The 19,696-nt window shown below is 34.8% G+C and overlaps 1 protein-coding gene across 1 annotated transcript; it reads right to left on the bottom strand.

Annotated features, from left to right (window-relative positions):
* Positions 1-1,335: 1,335 nt before the first annotated feature.
* Positions 1,336-2,679, bottom strand: LOC145050557 (uncharacterized). Its single transcript, XM_078998783.1, has 2 exons — positions 2,148-2,679; positions 1,336-1,961 (listed from the first exon to the last, which is right to left on the bottom strand). The coding sequence occupies exons 1-2, from the start codon at positions 2,677-2,679 to the stop codon at positions 1,336-1,338; spliced, it is 1,158 nt and encodes a 385-aa protein (XP_078854909.1).
* Between the last annotated feature and the right edge of the window lie 17,017 nt (positions 2,680-19,696).

The raw sequence follows: 19,696 nt of genomic DNA, 5'->3' as shown, positions 1-19,696 counted from the left end.
AGACCTGGTCTTACACCAAAAAAAGATTTTAGGAATGGAATTATCAAATAAAACTGTCGGCCTCGGAACTGAAGAAGCAAAAATCTGAGAATTCTCGTAATTTCAAACGTGCCACCAAAGAGAATAAAAAACTCTGTCCATCCAATGTTTAGTCTCTCCAGAACATCGAATAGAAGAAAAGCAAATCAACTAATCTTCAAATGAAGCAAACAAACAGTTACCAAACCCCACCATCTAAGGACCTTAGCAGAAAGGTCCACAACCAGATGGCAACTAAAGAACAAATGATATCTGTTTTTAGAAATGGAATCACATATAGGGCAAAGCAAGGACGAGACATCCAAACCCCAAGCTAAAAGATTATGGAGAGTAGAAAGCTTATCAAGAGCCAAACGCCAAGAAAAATCATTAACCTTTATTGGTACCAATTTACTCCACTTAGTCTTAGTAGAGGAAGAAGGAAGAGTTTTTTCATCAATGAAAGATCTAGCGGATGCAACCAAGAACTCCCCCAATCCAGAAGGATTCCAATACCCCCTGTCAGAAGCATGAGACAAAGAAACATACTCCATCAACCGATTAAAACTATCCCATTGAAGAGATTCAACACCTCCTAAGAGATCTGCGAAAAGAAGAAAGAAAGGAGTCATGCTCTATTTTTGCCTGAACCGTGTTTTTCTAACTCTAGATTAAAAAGACTCGCAAACTAACTTTTAAGAGAAGAGCCACCAACCCAACTATCACTCCAGAATGTAGTAGAAAACCATTCCTAACCTTCTTAACACAAAACTACATTAAGTCCAAGCCTTTATCCTTCAAATGATTAACTTCTTTCAAAATATCTAGCCACATCAAGGCACTCCCCTTAGGCAAGTGACTACCAAAAAACCCTTTTTCACCATGTATACATTTAACCACTTTCACCCAAAGGGAGTTTGGGTTATTAAAAAAAATGCCAAACCCACTTGAAAAGAAGATCTCTATTCAAATAAAAAAGACTACTAACTGCCAATCCTCCATTCTTTTTGTGAGATAATTTTTTTTCCAAGCAACTCAACTCGTTTTTTTTTCATCCAAGCTCCAATGAAAAACTTATTTCTTATAGCCTCCAACAAATTCAAGATGCCAATAGGAGCCTTATACAAAGACATAAAGAAGGTGAGAAGAGAACCCAAAACTGACTTGATTAAAGTCAGACTACATCCCATCGAAAGAGTTTTAACTTTCCATTTTGAGGTTTATCCACCACCTTTAAAAAAATATCTTTCCAACTCGAGAGTCGGGACATATTCAATCCCACTATAAGCCCTAGATAAGGAAAAGGAGTCTACATAGTCATACATCCAATAACAGAAGCCAAATCTTCAACCTGCGAAATAGGACCTCATAACCAAGAAGCTTACTCTTATTTAAATTAATTTTCAAACCCAAAGCTAAAAAGAAACTGTGAAGCACCCGAACAATGTTTTTGACATTTGAATCCTTCCATTCACCCACAAAAATAGCATCATCCACATAAAAAAGATGAGATAAACAACAGCTGGAAGAAGAATCAAGAGAAATGCCACAAAAAAGACAATTATCAACTACTTTTTGAAACGCCACATGTAAACTCTCCATGACCAAAATAAACATGAAACAGGATAATGGATCTCCTTGTCTCAACCCTCTGAAGAATTGGAATTCTTCTGTGGGAGAGCCATTAACCGGAACTGAACCCCGGGAAAAGGATAAACATCCTTGTATCCAGTTTCTCCATCTAACACCAAACTCCATCCTACTCATAATATCAAGAAACTCCCACCTCACCAAGTCATAGGCTTTTTCAAAATCAACTTTGAAAACCATGTCCGATTTATTTTTGAACTTACACCAAGATAAAACTCCGTTCATAATAAAAGGACCATCAAGGATTTGCCTACCTGTAATGAAAGCAAACTGCTCCTTGCTCACAAAGCTATCTACCACAAAAAATCAACCGATTAGCAATAATTTTCCCAACTATCTTATATTGACAACCAATAAGACTAATAGGACAAAAGTCCTTGACATTTATAGCATCAACCACTTTAGGAATAAGCACAAGTACCAAAACGTTCTAATAAATTCAAAAGAAAACCCATCCGGATCCGGAGATTTATCCATACCACAATCCCACACAGCCTTTTTGATCTCTTCAAAAGAAACATCAGCTTCCAAAGCAGCAACCTGCTCAAAAGACAAGATATAAGTAAAATTGTGTACAACTGAAGCCCTAGGAGTAGTAGGCTTGGCGAACCTGACACTAAACTGATCAAGGAATTTAGCTTTGACAGTCATTAGGTCATCCATCCAAACACCATTTTTAAAAATATCGTGAATAGCCATCTGTTTCCTAGAATTATTGAGAATACAATGAAAAAACTTAGTATTATCATCACCCTCGATAGGCCACTTAATTTTAGCTTTTTGAGCCAAATCATCCATATCTTTCTTCTCAATACCCATCAATTCTTTAAACAACATCCTCCTATTCTCCAAATTTGTCGAAGTTGCACATCCCGGATCAACTTGCTTGTCGAGAACCAACAACTTCTTAATCAATTCATCTTTATCATTGAACCGATCAACTCTAACTTGCACGTTCCACTCCTTAAGATTTTTCTTTAAAACTTGGAGTTTCTTTGTTAGAGAAACCATCCTATTCTCCTCTACCACCCTATAATTCTTCAAGAACCCTCTACCACCTTCTCAATGCTGTCAACTGAAAGCCAAGAATCAAAGACTCTAAATAGAGACGGACCATAATCACAAACCCATTCTTTTAAGAGAAAGGGACGGTGATCAGAAAAATGGCGATCCAAAACTACCCCCGAATATTATGGAAAACATCCAATAGACCTTCAGCAATTAAGAACTTATCAAGCTTGCTCATTTTTGAACCCGATTTAACAGCCCAAGTAAAGGAATTTCCACCACCGGGACATCAAATAAAGAATTATTAATAATAAAACTATTAAAAACATCTATATCGGAGGGTTGAAAACCAACCCATACCTCTCATAATCAAAACGAACTTCATTGAAATCCCCCATAATGATGACTTCACCCTCCCAATCACCAATAACATGAGAAAGATGATCCCAAAGTTTTCTTTTTACTAAAGCCAATTATGGAGAATCCATGAGAATCACTAGTAAACGATATTTAGAAGGTCTTCAAATACCCTATACAATAATAAAACTAGTATCAACAAACACTTTGTGTTTCAAGAACAAAGACTTATTCCAAACACAGAGGATACCCTTGATAAACCTCTTGCCAAACTACACGAATATTCAAAACCACTGTTTCCCCACAAAGATTGCACAACTCCCTAATCAACTTTGTCTTCGGACCCTTCCTCATTCCTTGAATATTCAAGGATAAATAATTCATAATAAACCATTCGAGCCTCCATACACCTCAATGATCTACTGAATATTTTTAGAACAACCGTCCATAGCATACCCCATTGCTTGACCAATATCAATAAAAGTGTTATGCTCTTCAATAAGAGAAAATCCTTTAGGTTTTTTAACAATATGATTTGATTCACCAAAAGAAGATTAAGATTCACCTGAACTGTAACGCCTGTGTTTCTGGGCTTGCCATTTTTAGCAATGTAACAGTCTAGGTTAACCTTTATAACCCGTTTTGAAATAATAAAAGTGTATTATTTGAGTATTATGTGTTTTGTGCTTAATTGCTTAATTATGTGGTTTGATTAATTAAGAATAAAAATAAGCGTCAAAATTAAAGTGTAAAATAAACTTGATATCTTTGGATAATGTTGTAGTAGTTGAAACGAGGTTTCCGAATATGTATAGAACGCCCAAATCTGACTTCGTATGAGGAAGTTATGATTTATCGAAGTTTCGGCTTAGCGGTGTGCAGTCCGAAATACTCGATTTGAGATCGAGCGGTTTTTAGTCGAAACAATCTAAACGAGGATCGAAGGTCTCGTTGTTGGTATCGAAGCGATGAAAAGTTAGGCGAGAACGGACGTCAAACGAAGAAGTTATGAATTTATAACGAAGTTTTTCTGTCCCGACCTATTAAAAATAAATAATAAAAATAAAGTTAAAATTAGCCGACGGAGTCTAAACGAAAGTTGTAGAGCGTAGTCTCACCTTCGCGTGGATATAAAGAACGTCGAAAACGGAGTTCGTATGAAGAAGATATGAATTTCCGAAGTTTATTAAATAATTTGTATTTAATTTTAATTGGAAAATCCGACATTATCCGAAGGGGAGTCAGCGATCCGATCCGAAGTACGCCCCGCGTACACCGAAGATGTCGACATTCGCAGCAAGTGGCTTCGGATGACGAACACAGTGACGAATTCGGACCAGTACGCCCCGCGTACTCCGAGGCTCCAGCCTCCTATAAATAGGATGCGAGGGCAGCCGAGTTCTTTTGCTATTTTCTCTCTTCTCTCTCCCGTTTTGCATCTATTTGCATGCCACAAATACCCCGAAGCCCCGGTATTATTCTCGAGCCCCGAGGCAAGTCCCGAGATCCCGAAGATCCCGAGAAGTGCGGTTCCCGAGCCGAAGCTCTGCCCGCGAGAAGTTCGATTTTTGTGAAGATCTTCCAGATCTGCTGAGGATTACTACTTCTGCAAGTCGTAGTGCTGTCCGATCATCTTCTGATCAAGTGAGTGTATACTACCTTTCATAAATACGATAATAATACAAGTATGGTTTGAGTGTATTAGGTATATTGTTGTTTATATGTGTGAATGTGTATTCACTTTCTTCTATCTCATAGATATGATTTATTCTCTATGAAATACGTGTTATGTGTGTGTGTGCCTCATCTGTTATGTGGAATATGTATTGATTAAAGCATGCTATACAGGTTTTCAAAACTATGTATAAAAATGTATATTTTATCTACTAATATGCTGGGTAGAACATGGGTAGATAGTTGGTGTGTAATAAAACAGATGAGAGGCCTCGTTGTTGTTTGATTTAGTCATCTAGCGGAGTTTAGATGACGACCACGGACTTTTCTAGATAGTCTTGTGGAAACATTAGCAGGTTCGCCACCTGTAGGTGTTAATGAACTTGGGTGTTCATTCGCTGTACTCCATCCCCCTCATGGTTGCCTTATTTGACTTATATTGCTGAGGAACCCCCGAAGCATGTGTTGTCGCCCCGATGAAATATTCTTAGTCTAGGTCCCTTATGTTAGTTATTTTAGGGACATAAAGTGAGAATAACGGGAATGGGTAATTGGGTTATTGTTGGTTGGTGAAAAATTAAATATGATTATTTATTGTGGGTTGAAAACCCTATATGCTCACCAGGCTCCCAAGCCTGACCCACTCAGTTTTAATTTGTATTACAGGAAGTGGCACGAGGGCATAAGATGGATGAACCATCAAGTTGTTTTGTTTACAAGTCTGTATATGTATATATTTGTTGAATGACTTGTAATGTTATCGTTTATGCTTATTGGTCTGTATCGGAACATGACACCCCGAGTTTTGATAATATAATGAAAATACATTTCTTTTATGAAATGCTTTGGTAAACATTGTTTTATCATGTTTTGTTTTTGGGAACAAATTTCGCAACTCTTTCAAATCAAAAGGATTTACTCTGAAATTATTTTAAAAGCATAAATGAAAATCGGTCTTTTCTGGCCGAGATTTTGGGGATGTCACATGAACCTTTTCTCCACATTCCTTTTTCCTTTCCATTAGCAGTTCCACCAGATACAGTAGCAACCCCCATTGAGGCTTGATCAACATGGGCGACATCAGCCTGCTATCGCTGAATTTGTTGTTGATGTCACCGTTTCTTTTGTTGTTGCACCGAATGAAAAGACTAAGAACCTGTTGTCGGGACCAGACCAAAATCATCATCACCAACTTTATAGTTTTCTTGTTGTGAATTTGAAGGACTTTCCCAATGATATCTATCGAGGGGGGGGGGGGGTGAAACCAAGTGGGTGAGACAATTCTTCATCAATCAAGATCTCTCTATTTTCTTTTTCTAACAAATTGTGAATACCAAATGGGTCCTCAGAAACCCTCTCCTCCTGATTCATCTAGAAATCATCATCACCTTATTAGAAAGTACCTGCCACCCCTTAAGATTCATCATCTTCCTTCTAAATTTTCTCCACTCTCGAGTCTTCAATTTCTCCTTCCTCCAAATGCACTTGATTATACCCGAGATTTCATTATTCTTGGCCACCTTCTTAGAATCATCTTAAATAAAATTTGGAGCCCAACCTGTTACCTCATTTGCCCTAACCATAAACACCTTTCTACGTATAGAAATCTTGAATGAATCCATAATCACGGAATTCTCAATAGTGGAAATACATAATCTTTTACTATATAAGTTATTGTCATTAGGATTGTCCATATAGAGAACCTCTCGCAATTTCTAGCAATCAAGGAAAAAGTTTTAGAAATGAACGCCAACGGAGGTAACCCTTCCACGTCCACCCAAACCACACGATTTTTAAATTTAAAATCATCTTTCTAATCTTCAAGTTTAACAAACCAAGAACGTACACCAACATGTTGACGAGAATTGTTCTTTGCATGCAGGGACAAAAACTCCATGGACACCCATTTTCCTCCCAAATAACCATATTTTATTTCATCAAAGCCTTCATTGCCACATATAACTCTCAAATTTGTGAGATATCGTAAGTCTTTCACTTCACCAATAAGAGTGAATGCATAATTCTTATGAATTAAACAGTCTTCCCCGATAACCATTGTTGGTTTTTCATCCTTATTGGCATTTAAAACAGATGCAAATGATTTACCATTACCTCCCATATGAGTGAAATTTTTTTTGAACTTGTTTATTGAAATTATTGTTTACTGTGCCACCTTTTCACCCCTTTGAAACCTAGCCAAATTAGCAATCAACTTCAATTTACCCATCCATATAGTAGTAAGATTCAAAAATAACGTATCAATGTTCACCAGTTTCGAGAATCTGACAAAAGAAAATGGCTTACCCATATTTGACAATCAAGAAGCAATAAAAACATCTAACATCTTCCCATACTTTTCACAAGTATTCCACAATTCTTGTTGGGAAAAATGTCCGAGAAGATTCGTCACATAAACATTATGTCCAATTTTTTCTGTTAGGGTTTCATTCAAATAATAATTAGAAGAGCCGACCCTATTCTTAGGAGCAGCCATGAAGATCGAAGAGGGTTGACAATATGAGCTTTTAGCTTTTTGTTTAAAGAAACGCTCCACAAAACTTTTTTTTTTTTTTGCGTTTAAGGAAAAAAAAAACTATTGAGCTTTTAGAATCCATTTTTATAATTTCCTTTATATATCTATCTTTTTTAAATAATTATCATTTTATGTAACTTTATACATTTCAAAAACTTTGAGCTACTTTTTTCAAACATTTATATAACAAATTAAAACTATAGTTATCAGCCATCAATCACTAGTTATCAGTTAATTTTGTCAAACACACCCTTAAACTAGCTTTTTAAGTTTCAACAAAGTTATGAAACTTTTTTTTAATTCAAAATATATCATTTTAATTAATTATCATGTCATTCCAAAGATACCCTTTTATCGTAGATTTTCCATAGTATTTCTCAAATCCTTTCGTTTTGATAAATAATTATTTTCTTTTGTTCATATCGTGAACGTTTAAAATAATTTGTGAATTTTTTTCATTGATTTATATTCTAATATTTTATTTTAAGTTTTTATTATGGACATTCTAAATTAACAATTTATAGAACTAAATAAATTTGCTTTTGTTTTATTTATTAGAATAGTTTATTTGATAAACATATTCAATTATACTATTAGAAGTTGTATGATACTATTATAACTAAATATGTATTTTATAGAGTAAATTACATAAATGGACCCTATGGTTTGTTTGAATTCACAGGTTTAGTCCAACCTTTGAAAATTTGATAGGTTGTATCTTTGTGGTTTGGATAAATTACACAATTGGTTCCTTTTAACTTTTAACTGACACCATTAATACTCAGATGTTAAGTCTGAATAAAAGACCAATATACCCCTATTTACTTATTTGTTGTTATCATTTTATTTTATAAATCTCATGGACTAATTATGTAATAAACACTTAAAGGAATAAAAGCCCTAAAAGTTAACCCATCATCCCACTCCACCTTCAAGTCCGACGAACCTCTTTCCCTATCATTCAACTTTCTTTTCTCCTCTTCCTTTGCATCACGACGCCACCATCATCATCTTCTATCATCGCACCACTACTACCACATTCGTCACCATCATGACTACTTCTTATGCCTCAATCATTGTTGCAATCTCCACCACCTTCGGCTCCATATGCTAAAAGAAATGGTTGTCGAGGGTAGAAAGCGCCAAAGTTGTTGAAAATGGAAGATATGAACACAGCGACTTTAGAAATCTCACACTGCCTCCTTGTTCCTCCGTCTTTATTCACCTGGAAAATGGATTCTCGGGTAAACCACTACTCGTACATCCTGGATGGTTTGTTGTGTGAACCTGATTTCAGTACAAGGAACAATTTTCTTGCCAACATGTGCTATGTGAACTAAGATCGTCATTGACATTGTCACTGAGATCATCACAAACATTTTGTTTCTAGAGATTTGAGGGGAGGGTTAAAGAGATGAAGGTTGATGGGTATAGTTGATTAAGATCAAAGATCGCCATAGGGTTGGCAGCGGCGATGGGTGTTGGATGATGGTGCGATGGAACAACAACTGAGTCCTTTAATGCCTTGATTTTGAATTTGCAACTAATCTCTTGTGAAAAAAATTAGGTCTTCTAATTATAAAATTGAGTCCTTGTGCTCTGATTCTGAATTCATCATCGTCTTTTGCAAGGATTCGGTGGTGGAAACACATAAACACGGGTATGTCTTGGATATGAGTCTCCAAGCATCTAATCCTTTTAAAAAATCGCCACTATTGTTCTTTGATTCCTATTCGAGTCTCGACATGGAGATTTAAGTGTGATTGGTTTTAGTACCTGAGATTTTGTTTTCAGTTTTTAGTTTCATTTTGTTTAGGTTTCTATTGATTTGGGTTACCAATTTAGGTTCTGATATCATTCGATTTCGGTTTTAGATTTCTAATTTATTCTTTTTTACTCATTAGTTGTTGTTGTAAAACTACAAAATCACATGTCGGCTATGGCTTGTTGGAGAAGATGACCATCCTTAGAGACGCCATTGTTGGAGCCGATGAACATATAGGTGGGAGGGGGTAAGGATATGGTGGACCGATTTAACTTGAAAAATGATAAACAAAAAATAAATTAAAAAAATAGAATGAGGGGTATATTAGTCATTTTAAATGTTTTTAACGGAAGTTTACTATCAGAGTTAGATGGAAGGACCAAAATTGCAATAATTGGAAACCACTAGGACTTGACCTATCAACTTTCTGAAGTTTGGATTAAAACTGTGAATTTGACTAAACCATAAGGGCCATTTATGTAATTTATTCTATTTTATAATATGATGTTTTATCTGAGTTTCGAAAAGGATAAAGTTGTTTTCATAATTATATTCAAATGGATGACAAACTAATGAAATACGTAAGAATTAGACAATCGTTCAAAATTAGTCAAAATAAAATTCTAAGAGTCACGCATGAGGTGCATGTAATTTGTGATAATATTGTGAATATGATATGGGATGCATGTAATTTGTGATAATATTGTGAATATGATATGGGATGCATGTAATTTGTGATAATATTGTGAATATGATATGGGATGCAAGAAATTTCACTTAAACATAAATAATTAAAGAACCTTTATTTGGTACTTACTTTAATTTAATGAAATATACTTGTCTTTATCATACGTGAGCAGGGTTTCCGGTGATTTCGGAATTTGATTATGTCACCGTCCTCGGGCCTTCTTCTCCGGCAGGATCAAACGTTGGCAGGAATAGGTTACAACTGATCTGTGTGTGGGTTTCTGGTTTGCTGAATTGATTGTATATTTCTCTTTTGCATTGGTTTTCTAGGTTGCTGAACCACATACGAAGCAGAATTCTTAATTAAAACCATGTCTGATTCTAATTCTCAAAGGACTCAAGGGGAAGGATGGAAAAAGGATTTTGCGAGTAATGACATGTACAAGAGAACTATATTTGGTGCTTCTCATGATTTCCATGATGAGAGGTCTAATATTCAATCTTTTTTTGTCACAAATTTTCCAGAATCAGTGTTAACTAATGATATGTGGCGTATGTGTGCTCGGTTGGTGATGCGTGCAAATAGCTACACCTAATTTTGCCTACTATTCTACTAGCTATTTGACCTAGGGCAGTGTACCCTTTCGCAAATAGTATAACACAAAAATCGGGTATCGATCTCAGGGAACAAGATTAATTATTTAACCTATTTAATATTAAATTAACCTAAAATTCTAAGCAAAAGTAAAATGATTTTTATCTAATTTTGCAAGTTTAGACAAACTTAAATTCTCAACAACTATTCAATCAAATATTAAACACTTCTGCTAGTTTAAATCCACCTTCCCTCAATGGTTTAGCTAGTAATTATGACAATTCCAGTTGGTTACCAAATATTTTTATTATTAGCCATTCAAGTCCAAATATATAAATATTGAATTAATTCATGTCGAGCTATGCATGATCACACACAATTTAACACAAAATCAATTATTAGATAGGATTGAAGCTTTGTAAGATTGAGTTAACAAACACAATTATGGTTATAATATGAGTTTTCCAGCACAACCAAATTCAATACTATAATTACTTATCTAAAATTGGTTCGATCTTAGCTCTAATAATCTAATGTTCACTAAATTACTAGGTAATCAAATTCATGCAGATTAATGGTCACTAACTACACAGAATATGAATTTCAACAATCTAGTATCAAATTAAGCATGCTAGATATAAACAATCAAACACAAGACATTAATCAAATAGAAAAGCCTAAATTAAAACACCCAAACCAAGAGTTCCAGCTTCATCTAGCTAACAGAAGCAACGAGATTTAGCTATTCATAGAAACAATCAAACAAGTAGACTTCATAATAAAAGACATAGTAATGTACCAAATTAAAAACTAAATATGATCTTTTTCTTCCTCATTGGTTTCTGCCTTAATTTTCCTTTGAAAAACGTCTCTGGAAACACTTAATTCTATCCAGCCAACTCCTCAAAATCGTGAGGATCAAGGATATATATATATATATATATATATATATATATATATATATATATATATATATATATATATATATATATATTGAATTGACTCTCCTCACGTCGTGAGCTCGATAGTAATTCGTATCCAACACGACTTCTTGCTTTCGGATGTTTATCTTCTAGAATCACCATGCTCACATTGTGAGGTTTCACTCCTCACGTCACGAGAACGGTTTTTAGCTGAAATCTTTATCTTTTAAGCTTTTAACCTCCAAAGTTCCAATCTTTGTCGCTTTCAGTCCTAATTCTTCGAGATGGCTTCTTTTGGCTGCAAAATATAATATAATCTTATAAGTACCATTTATCTATGCAAATAACCAAAATTTTAATCAAAATGTATTCAAATATTTCCTAAAACTAAGTATAAATATGGGAATATCAGTTAGGCAAAGTGGTTGATGTTTTTTTCTAATAAGAAATCTCGTATGGGGAAACGGTTTGGATTTGTTAGATTCTCGAGAATACATGATGTTGATCTTATGATTAAGAAAGTATGTGATGTGTGGTTTCATTTTTATAAGCTCTTTGCAACAGTCCCATTTTGTGAAAAAGTAGAAGCCCTCCAATACAATTGCATCTAAGATTGAGAAACATGAGAATACCTATGCAAGTGTTCTTAGAGGTCAATCTTTGAATAAGAAACATGTTGAGTCTTCTAAGCTTGCAATTGTTCTTGACTCAGGGGCTTGATCATTGAAAACAAAAAAAAACTTGCTTGTCTAGCCAAGGCTTGAGACTTTCAAACGTTACCTAATCTTGGGATGTTGTGCCATGATGAGGGCTTTGATGATTTCCATATTCGTTACGTGGGAGGATTATAGGTGATGTTTTAATTTCAAACGAAGGATGCTTGTAAAAACTGTTGGATTAGTTTCTAAGTCCATAACTATTTTGGTATGTACTTGACCCAATTATGAGCATGGTCCTTTTGGGTTGCCTTCACCATAGCAATATGTATGATGAATTAAGGAGAGAGAGGTTTAAATATGATTTATTAATATATTATGAGAATAATATATTAAAGGAGAAATCATATTGTTTAATTAATATTAGTCAAGAATTAATTGATAATTAATTTTGTGGCTAAAAGAGATTAATTAAATTTATGGGACTAGACTGCAATTATTGGATAATTGAGTTTTTGGGCTAAGGAATGCTAAAGGAATAAGGGGTGAACGAAATTATGATGGAAGCACAACATATTTTCGTCCATGGCCTTATCCAGAAGGTTCAATGGGCTGCTTAGAGTTTAAGCTGTCCATTAGGGTTTTGACTGAAACCCTAGTAGCCCACACACGTATATAAAGGACCCCTTAACGTGTGGACAACTGATTCATTAGGGTTTCTAGTCGTTTTTTGGGCAGCCTCATTTCTTCTCCTTCTCTTCCAAGTTGTATATGGTGTTTGTGACTCCATTAGAGGTGCAGCACTTGAGGCACTAAGCTTTTGAAGCTAATCCAAGCAAAGAATTGATTGTTATTGCTATATAACAATCAAAGGTAATTCTCTAAACCCTAATTCATTTTATAATATGTTAGATCCAAGTTTATTAGTCTTGGATTCAAAGCATGTACAATAGAGAAACCTAGATCCAAGCATTAGGGTTTGTATGAGCACATAGGATTGTTCTTATGCCTAAAACCCATCAGTGATATCAGAGCCTTGATTGGTTTCAGTTGTATTTGATGCTTATCTGTTTTATTTACTGAAAAATGATTTTTTGGCCTCTGCCCGACCTAACTCGGCGAGTTAGTGGATGAACTCGGCGAGTCTGTCTGACTCGGCGAGTCCAGGGTCAGACAGAGGGTATTTCGGGATTTAGCTGCTGTTTTGACTTGGATTTGATGCTTAAATTGTTTTTTGAAGTTAAAATCCGATTTTTATCTTAAATTAATGATTATCCTTGCCAAAACAATAGATAATTTCAAATCTTTTGAATAATTGTTTCCTTATCTGATAAATATGGATTATTTAAATTATTTGGTAATTATCTTATGTATAAAATAAGATTAGGTCAAATATAGATAATTATAAAATTAATTGTTTAATTTGAATTATTTGATCCCTAATGTTTTGAAATGTTTCAAAACTTTCCCTCAAGTTTTGGAATTTAAAAGTTCATTAAAAGTTTAATTTTGAAATGTTAAAACCCTAGTAATTTGAAAAAGTTCAAATCACACCCTTATGGTTTTATTAATTAATTAAAGTGTATAATTAAAATTGATTTAATAAATCCATAAAGTTTTGGTTTACATTTAATTAAATTAAAAGTATAATTTACTAAGTTAAACCACCTAGTATTTTAAAAGTGTAAAATACACCCTATACTATATATAACATTAAAAGTCTAATATTATATATGTATGAGTAAATAGTCAGTCTTACCGTTAGTAGGCCTCATTCACGAAGCTGGTCTATAAGGGGTGTTTAAGGAAATTGCCTATAAAATGGCGATTGAATGGGTATCCACTCTTAACCACCGCACTCTTGACTAGTGGAGGGTCATTAGCCGAACGGGTAGGATAGGACAGAAACCTTCCATTATAAGTATAATGAAGTACAAAGTAACTAAATGCTTATACAAATTCCCAAATCATAGTTACTTTAGGCAAAATGTGAAATTGTATGCTAACCCATGGAATTACACTTCGTACCCTTGTCAAATGTTAGTGGAGCGTGTGTGGTTAACCGACACACTAATTTGGGGATGACATTGGTGGCGAAGGGTGGCTCGATGCTTATCATAGATCAATGGAGCGTGTGTGGCTAACCGGCACATTTATTAGGTGATTGTAGCATTGGGTGCACCACGTGATTCGTATGGTTATTCACACCTTGTTTGTGATCCTCGGCATCTCAGTCACAAATAGTAGGGCATAATCGAGATTAAACATGCCATTGAAAAGTTCAATGAATCTCAAAAGATCTAGGAGTTTCAATTCATTTAAAACTTAATCTTCCTTTTCGTTTTTCATGGTGGAAATTGGTAAATCGTCATTTACCTACCTTCATATATTCTGCAACTAGATTACGGCATCCCTCTTCTAGGTTGTAGAGTATTGTGTTGGATCCTAGCTTGATGTTTCATTTGGGTGTTACATCAAGAATTCTAATCAACATAACTTGAATTTTCTCCCGTTTTGTAGATGTCTAAATCTTCTTACAATGGTCTTCCCAAATCCTTTGGAACAAGCTTTCCAAATGAAGATGACGTTCCGAGATACGATCAAGGAAATGAGAGTCATGCTTCACTTCCTCCACCTCCTCCAATTGTTCTCCCTGACCCACAAGTTCAAAGGCTTGAAAAGTTCAAGCTCACTCAAGCCCTTTTGGCAAGTAAACACGAAGATGGGAAACCTGTGTGTGCACACGTCTTAAAGATGAAGTCACACATTGATAGGTTAAGCATGTTGGGTGTCGAGATTTCAGGCGAGTTAGCTGCTGACTGGGTTCTTCAATCACTTCCTGAATCATATAGTGAGTTCGTTAGAGAGTACAATATGATGGATCACGACGTGACCCTCATTAATCTCACCTATTTGCTTATAGCTGCAGAATCAACAATGATTTGGCGTGCTGGTCAAGCAAATTTGTCTGGTGAATCAAACTCCCAAACTTCAATGGACACTGGCAACATTGGAAGTGCAGAAAGAACTAAGTCTGTGATTGTCCGATGTGCTGTGCCAAAGGAGTCCATTTGCTTTTATTGTCAAGAGAAGGGGCATTGGAGACGAAGCTGCCCTAACTACCTGAGAGATCTAAGAGATGGGAGAGTCAAGAAGTATGGCTCTACTTCAGGTAAAATCCATTATCTAACTTTTTTAAGTTCCTATTCTAGATTCTTAATAGATGATGTGATAAGATTACATTTTGATGTTTTGTAGGATCGAAGAAAAGAGAGGAAGCTTAAGGGAAGAAGTGAGCTGAATCTAATCGTGAAGAAATGAATTTCGATCGCATTACTTGAAGATTGGATTCTTGAGCTACTACTTTGAGTTAGAATAGATTGTTAAGAAATATGTAATAACATAGTTTTTCAATTGAATTGCATTGTAAGGACAAATTTTTTCCGCAATAAAATGAATTTTGATTTTACCTTATTTATTTATCCTTGCAATGGCATGTATGAAAAATTGATGTTTGAAGGTTTCTATGGATTTGATTCTTAATTGTATTATTTGTGGACATATCAAAAGTTTACCAAATAGGGAAAGTTTCTCATCGCCCAAGTTTCAATTGGACAGAAACTTGGAATCATGCAACGTGTATTGTATGATGAATGAAAAACTTTCACATTTGGGAAATTTAGACTAATTCTTTGACAAAGTGTCAATTAAAGGACTAGGAGATTGAGTACATTAGGTCGTACGTTGATCAAATCTACCACAAGAGTGACAAAGATATTCGTCATGATTTACTAAAGTTTAGTAAATATGTTTATACTTATAAGATTGAGTACAATTCTGAGTTAACTGAAATAGTTTTAATCAATAGCAGAACGAATACGAAGAATCAAGTAGGCAGAAAGATAAAAGTTTCTCTATTCTAAGAAGAAGGGAGAGTAGCTTTTATTGTGTTTATGATAGGTCTTAATGATTAAGAACCATATCTCAATTGATTCTCTAAGTGAGTCTTAGTACATTTATATGTCTAAGAAGAGGAATCGAGAATTGTAGAAATGGTTAAATCAAGAAGTCAATCATACTTCGTTCCAATATCAAGTCTTAGAGTCATACTCCAAGATTGTGACATTGAGTGAAAAGTCTTAAGTAGGTTTATAACACTCATCAAATGTGGAATTTGGAAAGGTTTTCTTATTCTTGCTCATTTGAGATTGGTAAGTTGTGATGTCTTGGATAAGACAAAGACCAACTAGGACCAATTATGTGAAGTTTTTTGTCTTGATAAGAACTACACTAACTCTTCAATATTTGCTTTGTCGATCATCACTAGCACACGACTTGAGGTTTACAACCTATCGTGTTGACATTATTTTGTTTCTTTGCCATTCCAATTGAGTTAATTGTGTATGTGAGTTCTATGAGTTCTCATTTGAATGCATACTAGTGCCTTAGTCGATGGAAAGTACATTGATATGTAAGGACAAGTTACTAAACTACTTGGAAGACATGGTGGGCACTCGTGTTACCATAAGGCAAGAAATCAAGATAAAGAAAGTTCAGTCCATATGAGTTTGGATTTGTCGCAAACCTTGGTTTTAGCAAATTCACACGGATAGGAACTCGTACACCATAAAATCTAAGTGTCATAAGATTCCCCCCTTCATGAAAATGATTGTGAGGAAATTCTTTCACTAAGAGAGGTCTTAAGAAGATAGCAATTGTGAAAATTGTATTCTCAAATTCGATTATGGTTACGACATCCCTTTCTATAGTTCGAATTGTGAGATTTGGCAATTAGTTTGAACATTTGGAATTTAGTAACATAAGTTCTAAATTGTTTAAGCACACATATGAGCTATCTAAGGCAAATGTGTATAAGTTTAAGAAGCTTAGATAAAGGCTTATCGAAGCATCTGGTATTAGAAATATGAATTTCAGAAATTCAATAGGCATTGTTTTCTGGAAGTTCATTCGTTTTCTAAATACATGTCAAAGCTAGTGGGAGCATAAGTGTTATGCTTATACGATAATCATGATAGTGGGAGCATAAGTGTTATGCTTGTATGATTATTATGGCGAGTATTGCAAGTTAGCAATATTAATTATAGAAAAACAAAGATTTAATTTGCAAAGTTGCATGGGTTGAAAAGTTGTTTTGATATAATTAAGGGAGAGAATATTATACTTCGTTTCAAAATCTAAAGCTTAGATTAAGAAATTTTAATAAATTTAGTCAAAGGATACATAGTGTGTTCTCAAATTTCGATTATGATTACGGCATCCCTCTTCATAGTTCGAATTGCAAGAATGTGCCACATAAAATATTATGGCAAAAGATTGATAAAGTATCATATCTTTATGTAAGACATTATGCATCGTGTCCCATATGCTTCGGGTTTAGGATCGATTGCAAATGCTATAATATTTGACCATTCTAAAATTTTCCAAATGTCTAGCGTATTAAGAGGGAAAAAGGACTAGAATTGGTTTTGACTAAAATAATTAAACAACTACCAAAGGACAATCCAAAGTTCGCTGAGGATTGGTCGCTTGTGAGTAGTTGGAAGTATGGTATTGGATGGACCATATCGACATTATTATGAATAGATAAGATTCTATTAAGAATGAGTTGTCATATGGCAAATGTGGAAATGTTTCCATATTGGGAGTTGGATATTGAGAGTCTATGCCTAGATTAGAAACTTTTATGCAAGAAGGATGTTTAAAGGAATGTACTTTGAATGTGAGACTTCGCGTCTATGGAATTGTCTTGTAACAATTTCTGATAGAGTACTTTGTAAATTCATTGGCCAAGTCTTGGTGACTTTTGTGTTATGACATTACAAAAGAATCATTGCATAAAATGTTAGAATCTAGCATATTCTAGTAGTGGCAAGAACCTTGTGTTCTTACACTAACAGTTAGGATTAAGGAATTGTGAAATGAGCATCGCTGGAAAAGTTTTTCAATTGATCTATTTCACAAAGTAAGGACCATAGGAAACAAAGTGTGCATGCTTGGAGCATGGGAAAATTGTTGTAATTCAAGTAATGAGTTGATTATCCGAAACATTAAATGATAAATAATGAGTAATCAATATGGTGGATAAATAGAAGTGTTTTATTTACTCTCACAAGTTTAAGGCCATATAGGATTAAGTATTATTGTTATGTTTCAGTTTGCATGTTTTGACTTCCAGAATAACTAGGTTATTCAAACATCCACAGTCGGTCATACGTTGGGAGTAGGTATGAATAAAGACTGTCATGAATCTGTCTGTAGATTGTCTGAAGTGTTTAGACTTGGCACAAGTTTGCTGCAGAGTTCATGAGTGCTTTGATAAGATTAGAGTATTGGATTATACCCACGCTCACTTGGATCACTTCATGGTTTTATCACGAGTGATTAGTGAGACGATAATATTGTATATTCTTGAAACCGAGACGTGTGAGTTGTTATTTGTTTGTTGGTTGCACATTGATAATAAGTAAACGCACCAGTAACTTGGTGTTATAAAATTTATTGTTGTGTGTGATTCGATCAATAAATGCAAGCGAGCATTTGAGTCGAAGTTTATCCATTTCTTTTACTCAAAGTGGGATAAAAGCGATATTTGTGGGTCTCTCGATGATTTAGTGATGACACCTAAGTGCTTAGCCAAGCCGGGACTAAGTTGATGTGTTCAATTGTAGTCTGTTATCAGTCGTCATAAATCAGAATTCGGGAAACAGTATAGAAAGAATGATTAAAATTCATGTCTTATGTCTATACGATATCTTGAGAATGGAGGAATATATAATCCCTTATCTAAAGGACACGTTATCTGATAAGATCAGAGTTGACAGCGGCTTTTGAAAGCTACGATTGTTGATCAGGTTCTGAAGTCATACAGAAAATAGTTATTTGACTTATCCAAGTGGGAGACTGTTGGGTTAGTGTCTAAGTCCATAACTATTTTGGTATGTACTTGACCCGATTATGAGCATGGTCCTTTTGGGTTGCCTTCACCATAGCAATATGTAGGATGAATTAAGGAGAGAGAGGTTTAAATATGATTTATTAATATATTATGAGAATAATATATTAAAGGAGAAATCATATTGTTTAATTAATATTAGTCAAGAATTAATTGATAATTAATTTTGTGGCTAAAAGAGATTAATTAAATTTAGGGGACTGGACTGCAATTATTGGATAATTGAGTTATTGGGCTAAGGAATGTTAAAGGAATAAGGGGTGAAAGAAATTATGATGGAATCCCATCATGTTTTCGTCCATGGCCTTATCCAGAAGGTTCCATGGGCTGCTTAGAGTTTAAGCTGTCCATTAGGGTTTTGACTGAAACCCTAGCAGTCCACACAAGTATATAAAGGACCCCTTAGGCCCCAAAAACGTGTGGACAACTGATTCATTAGGGTTTCTAGTCGTTTTTTGGGCAGCCTCCTTTCTTCTCCTCCTCTTCCAAGTTGTATATGGTGTTTGTGACTCCATTAGAGGTGCAACACTTGAGGCACTAAGCTTTTGAAGCCAATCCAAGCAAGGAATTGATTGTTATTGCTATATAACAATCAAAGGTAATTCTCTAAACCCTAATTCAGTTTATAATATGTTAGATCTAAGTTTATTAGTCTTGGATTCAAACCATGTACAATAGAGAAACCTAGATCCAAGCATTAGGGTTTGTATGAGCACATAGGATTGTTCTTATGCCTAAAACCCATCAAAAACCTCATGGAAAGTGACATGATTAATCATTGGATTACAGAAAAAAGACATTGGGATAGGAACTTCATTCCACCGGACCGTATAGTATGGATCGATATTGAAGGCTTA

Source organism: Lactuca serriola, chromosome 5 (assembly GCF_051521515.1).
Source record: "Lactuca serriola cultivar US96UC23 chromosome 5, Lser_US96UC23_V15, whole genome shotgun sequence".
NCBI lineage: Eukaryota > Viridiplantae > Streptophyta > Magnoliopsida > Asterales > Asteraceae > Lactuca > Lactuca serriola.
This window is presented reverse-complemented; position numbering and strand designations above follow the sequence as displayed.